The sequence below is a fragment of the Choloepus didactylus genome, chromosome 27, assembly GCF_015220235.1.
Source record: "Choloepus didactylus isolate mChoDid1 chromosome 27, mChoDid1.pri, whole genome shotgun sequence".
NCBI lineage: Eukaryota > Metazoa > Chordata > Mammalia > Pilosa > Megalonychidae > Choloepus > Choloepus didactylus.
In genome coordinates, this window is record NC_051333.1 from 20,619,230 (window position 1) to 20,625,229 (window position 6,000).

Below are 6,000 nucleotides of genomic sequence, written 5' to 3' on the forward strand. Positions count from 1 at the left end.
GAAAAATGTAAAACAAATGGTTTATAATGTAGAATGTAGGGGAACTAGCAGTAGAGAGCAATTAAGGAAGGGGGAACAATAATTCAAGAAGAACAGATAAGCTATTTAACGTTCTGGGGATGCCCAGAAATGACTATGGTCTGTTAATTTCTGATGGATGTAGTAGGAACAAGTTCACTGAAATGTTGCTATAGTATGTAACTTTCTTGGGGTAAAGTAGGAACATGTTGGAAGTTAAGCAGTTATCTTAGGTTAGTTGTCTTTTTCTTACTCCCTTGTTATGGTCTCTTTGAAATGTTCTTTTATTGTATGTTTGTTTTCTTTTTAACTTTTTTTTTCATACAGTTGATTTAAAAAAGAAGGGAAAGTTAAAAAAAAAAAAAAAAAAAAAAGATGTAGTGCCCCCTTGAGGAGCCTGTGGAGAATGCAGGGGTATTTGCCTACCCCACCTTCATGGTTGCTAACATGACCACAGACATAGGGGACTGGTGGTTTGATGGGTTGAGCCCTCTACCATAAGTTTTACCCTTGGGAAGACGGTTGCTGCAAAGGAGAGGCTAGGCCTCCCTGTATTTGTGCCTAAGAGTCTCCTCCTGAATGCCTCTTTGTTGCTCAGATGTGGCCCTCTCTCTCTGGCTAAGCCAACTTGAAAGGTGAAATCACTGCCCTCCCCCCTACGTGGGATCAGACACCCAGGGAAGTGAATCTCCCTGGCAACATGGAATATGACTCCCGGGGAGGAATGTAGACCCGGCATCGTGGGATGGAGAACATCTTCTTGACCAAAAGGGGGATGTGAAAGGAAATGAAATAAGCTTCAGTGGCAGAGAGATTCCAAAACGAGCCGAGAGATCACTCTGGTGGGCACTCTTACGCACACATTAGACAACCTTTTTTAGGTTCTAAAGAATTGGGGTAGCTGGTGGTGGATACCTGAAACTATTAAACTACAACCCAGAACCCATGAATCTCGAAGACAGTTGTATAAAAATGTAGCTTATGAGGGGTGACAGTGGGATTGGGAATGCCATAAGGACCAAACTCCACTTTGTCTAGTTTATGGATGGATGTGTAGAAAAGTAGGGGAAGCAAACAAACAGACAAAGGTACCCAGTGTTCTTTTTTACTTCAATTGCTCTTTTTCACTCTAATTATTATTCTTGTTATTTTTGTGTGTGTGCTAATGAAGGTGTCAGGGATTGATTTAGGTGATGAATGTACAACTATGTAATGGTACTGTAAACAATCGAAAGTACAATTTGTTTTGTATGACTGCGTGGTATGTGAATATATCTCAATAAAATGATGATTAAAAAAAAAAAAAAAAGTGTATGGACTATCAAGCTCTGGAAACTTCACTACAATTGTTTAATTCATCTCAAGTATAAATCCTGGAAAACTTTTCCATAGCTCTCAAGGACATTTTCTTTTATTTACTGAAATTTGGCTATTAGATCTTATTCAATTACTTCTATCCCAAGGCTACTGATATTTTAATGATTGGCTTTCTACAGTTACTGTTGCAAAGGTATTACTGGAAAAAAGTTCTGTAAGTGGGGAATTCTTTCAGAACAAACATGGCCTACTCCTCAGCATTTCTTCTGTGTCTACCATTTCAAATCTCCAGGCCCAGCAGAAAGAATTCTAAACCAGGCCCACACATTGCCCCATCTTTCTGTACCCAACCCTTCCCCTATATAGCTGTTAGGCCCTAAGAACAGGGCTAGGTGAGACAGAAAGAATGAGGGCTGCTTTGTGGAGCTTGGTTTTAAGTTTTAAATGTGGGCCACGGGATTTACGACCCCTAAGGTGGCCTTAGTGTTGATGAAAGTTCCTATGCCCTTCTTTTATTTCCAATTATTAGATCTATTTTGCCTAAAGCTGCGTCTCTGCCTTTCCCAAGGCAGCCCTCTGCTGCCTTAAGGAAATTTCAGAGCGCAGTTTCTTTCCAAAGTCCAGGTATGTTTATAGTAATTACAAAAACTAAAGCTTTGAACCCGGGTGCCTAGAGGGATTTTTCTCTTTTTTTTTTTCTTTTTCTCTGGGACTCCAGGAGAACTAATTTTTATACAGCACTTATCTTTAAATAATTTGAATAGAGCTCTTTTAAGAATTTCTTGTTAATTTGTTATTAGAATCCAGAGGTATGAAAATATACCTTGAGCAAGTAGACAGACGCAAATAGAAAGTTAGTCACACACAAAAAACAAACACAGAAATATACTTTTCAGAGGGACAAATAAAGGATTAAATATACATCATCTCATCCCATTTCTGCTCTCTTTTGCAGAACTCTAACTGTAATACAGTGTCCTTTTCTATAGAACCATTTTCAGACCATTTCTTTCCTGAGTCTAAATCATACTGAGGCTAGACTGTGTTATAAAAATAAGCTATTTTTTTGCTATTTTTTTCATAGTCTCGTAACTAAAATCTTTCCAATTTTTCAAAATATAGCACAAAGGACTACATTCAGGAATGCTATTAGAATCAGAACTTCCCATTTTAAAGAATTTCTGCAATCAGTAACCAATTAGGAACACCTGAACAATACAAATGCAGTAACACACCAACTTAACACCTAACACTTAACATACACTTAATTAACATACTGATTAATAACTAGACTGAACACACTGATTAACAATTAAACAAGCATTAAACATTTACTATACCTATGTAACACACCAATTAACACTTAAACGGGCATCATACAGTAAATTTCTTTAAATACTAGTTAATTGTTGGGTTACTTATTTTCTAGGAGTATACTCAACAGAAAGGTGTAGCGGTCAGAGCAAAGGGGGATCATTTTGGAAGCAGAATCCAGCCCTCAAAATCAGGTCCAGGGGACTCAAACCGCTGTACTGACTTCCCAACCCACACTGATGACCCTGATGACCCACTCGACCCAGTCTGACGTCTGGACTTGGAACTGGAAACTGCTTCTCTCTCTTTGAAGCTTTTTAAGGCACAGATGGTCTGGAGTGCCAGCAGAACAGAGAAAAAGACTAAAGAGTCTAGAAGCTGCAAAAGGCTCGATTACTGTTTACCTGTCCTGCTGGGGCTCCAGAACTTCAGGCAGATGGACTCCTATTTCTTGGGAATCTTTGTCCCATCTGGGTCGCCAAACTGATACCGATCAAAGGCGGTGAGCTCTCTGCCTGATGCCCACAGATGATCAATTCCTGAGACACTGGGGCTTCAAAGAGAGAAAGACTATTGCTAGGCATGAAGCAAGAGATCAGATGGTCTATAACCTAAAAATCTGTCTCTGTGAACTCCAGTAACTGATGGTTTTACAGTACCAAAAGATGGACAGGTTTTAGGATAATGAATTGGGGTGGGTTAGTTCTGGGCTGAATCAAAGCCCTTCATTAACAAACATTAGGGGCTGTCTTTATTGATCATAAGACTCCAGAGTTGAAAAACAGGATCACAAGGTTTTTACCACCATAAGACAAAGGCTAATTAGTTACACAATCATTATCAGAGATCAAGGCAGCTGATTACCGTTCAAAAATTTCAGGTATTTTCCTTTGGCCACTTTACCACACCAGAAAGTGTAAAGAAATACCTATACAATGACTGGAGTAATCATAACCATTTGTTAAATCCTACCTTCTCAGTTACGATGCCTCATACATAGTAAGAACTCAGTGACATTTCAAGTATCAAGAGATGTTTACAGGAAAAGGAAGTCAAATTTTGTTCTGCAGCTACCAACTTGCCAGACTTTATAATTCAACAAATTCAGATGTCATCTTACTAAATATTACATAACTATACACAACATAGTAAGTATATTTACTATACACATATATGCATAATACAACTATATATATACACACCTATACTTTTTTCCAGTCATAAAAAAAAATTCCGACCTTCTTCCAAGTACACGGTTTAAATCTTGAGCAATATTCTCGAAAATAACCTCAAATTACAGCAAAACATAATATGCCAATAACAACCGCTTTACCTGGGAGTCCTGCGCGTCCTCTCGCATTTGCAAGCACTGGGAGCGGAACACCTTCCAGCTTCAGGGAAACGACAGACGACCGTGAGGGCTCAGCTCGCCACCCGCAGCCCTCCAATCCGCTCCTCCCGGGTACGCCTCCAGGTTCCCACCCACGCGCGATACCTCTAAAACTTCCCCGCCTACCTGCGCACCCCGCCGCCGCCGCACCTGGGGCTGGCGCAGGCGAACACGTGCAGCAGCCGATGAAACGGGGAGCCTTCCAGAGGGCAGTAAACTTGTACGGCCAAGACGAGCCCCTGTCCACAGCGTCCACACACCGGCCTCGGCACTAATACGCCGGGCAAAGCATCCTGAGAACAGGGGAGGTGCTCAGACCCCCACTCTACCCCAGGACCTCGCCCACTCCCTCCTCAGCCCTCACCAGCACCCGCCAACCCCGGTTCCGGCGCCTGTCCTCACCGGGAAGCCGCCCAGCTTGCTGGCGGTCCAGGCGCCCGGCCCCTTGGGGTGGCCGTGCACTGCAGCGTCTCGGAGCCCAAGGAGCACGGGCTTCCGAACAGCCGCCATGACTGTGGGACGCCTTCCTGGAACAGAAAACTACGGCAACCGAGAGGGTGAGCCTCTCTGCGCACGCGCGCAGCCGACTCCTGCGATTCGGCCCCACCCGCTTAGGAATGGGCGGGGTTACTGAGGCAAAGCCTTAAAGCCTTAAAGCCGCTCGCTCTATATAGATCTGCTCACGGAGGCGAGGGGTCAAAATCTGGGCGCCCCAGGCATTCATTACGTGCCTCCTAAAGTGTCGTGATGGGAAATACACACCATCTACTATGAAGTGGTCCCATCAAAAACCTTTTATCTGAAGTTAATGTTTTTAGGTAGGATAATGGTATTTTCCTTATGTCAAAAAAGAAAAAAAAAAAACTCATCTTTTAGCGATACATGATGAAATTTTCATAAATATGTCTAGGATCTGCTACAATATAATTAAGGGAGGGGGCGTAGGTGAAATAAAATTTTCCATGAGTCGGTAATTGTCGAGGTTTGGTCACAGGCACATGGGGTGTGTTGTTTTTAAGCTGTGTGGGTGCCCAGAAAAACATGTTCTTAAATCCAATCCATTCCTGTGGGTGTGGACCCATTGTAAGTAGGACCTCAGGCTACCTCAGTTAAGGTGTGTGAGAATGAGATTAAGTTTAGCTTTCACACAGGACAGGTGTGCCTAGCAGGGTGGGGCAGTTAAGGACTTGGTAGAAGGTTAATAAGACAAACTGTAATCCAGTCAGTCTCCCGCTTATCCACCCACTATCCACTATCCTTGCAGGGTGGAGCCTCTGAATAGAGGTTCTCAAAATAGCCTCATAACTTGTTACCAAACTAGCCCAGACTGGCTCTAAAGAGGCCTGGGCATACCCATTATAGTCAGAGGTGGAAATTTGTTCCAAGAGCTCCTAATGTTGCAAATTTGCGTGGGAAACGTATTTCAAATATTTTCAATTTGGGCGGGCTGCATGTTTCAAATTTGCACGGGCTAGTTAGGCTTGTCGAATAAAATGTAACCTCTGGAGGATCCAGCCAATGGAGAAACAGGGGAGGGACTTGCGGTTAGGTTTAGGGGATAAATGCTGCTGAATCTATTGTTCTGGGCGCCAACCTCCACATTTGGTTGGGCGCCCGTTCTTGCAAGATCGTGAATAAAGTCTTTTCTTCTCCACAATCGGGTGAGCGTTTGTCCCCTTTTAGGAACAGTGCTTGTTTCTCACAGGTGTGATCCACCTCATTCAGGATGCATCTTAATCCTATTACTGAAGTCCTTTATAAGAAAATGAAATTCAGAGAGAGAGAAAACCACTGAAGCAAGAAGCTGAAATCAGTGAAACCCAGGAGAGAAGGGAGAGGATAGCAGAGGCTGCCAGGTGCCTGGCCATGTGGCAGATCAGCCAAGAAACCCCAGGAAGAAAGTATTCCCCTTGATGATGCCTTGTTTGGACATTTTCACTGACCCTGTGAGTGAATAAATT

General features: G+C 42.9%; 1 protein-coding gene across 1 annotated transcript in view; it reads right to left on the reverse strand.

The window, feature by feature from the left end:
- The window catches only part of PDCD2L (programmed cell death 2 like), a 44,252-nt gene extending 39,674 nt beyond the window's left edge, over nucleotides 1-4,578 (reverse strand). Inside the window, exons 1-3 of the mRNA XM_037820290.1 lie at nucleotides 4,442-4,578; nucleotides 4,166-4,332; nucleotides 3,983-4,040 (exon numbers count right to left, since the gene is read on the reverse strand). Of these exons, the coding sequence (XP_037676218.1) occupies nucleotides 3,983-4,040; nucleotides 4,166-4,332; nucleotides 4,442-4,549 (333 nt within the window). The 5' untranslated portion in view covers nucleotides 4,550-4,578. The remainder of the gene's footprint in view (nucleotides 1-3,982; nucleotides 4,041-4,165; nucleotides 4,333-4,441) is intronic.
- Nucleotides 4,579-6,000: the final 1,422 nt, after the last annotated feature.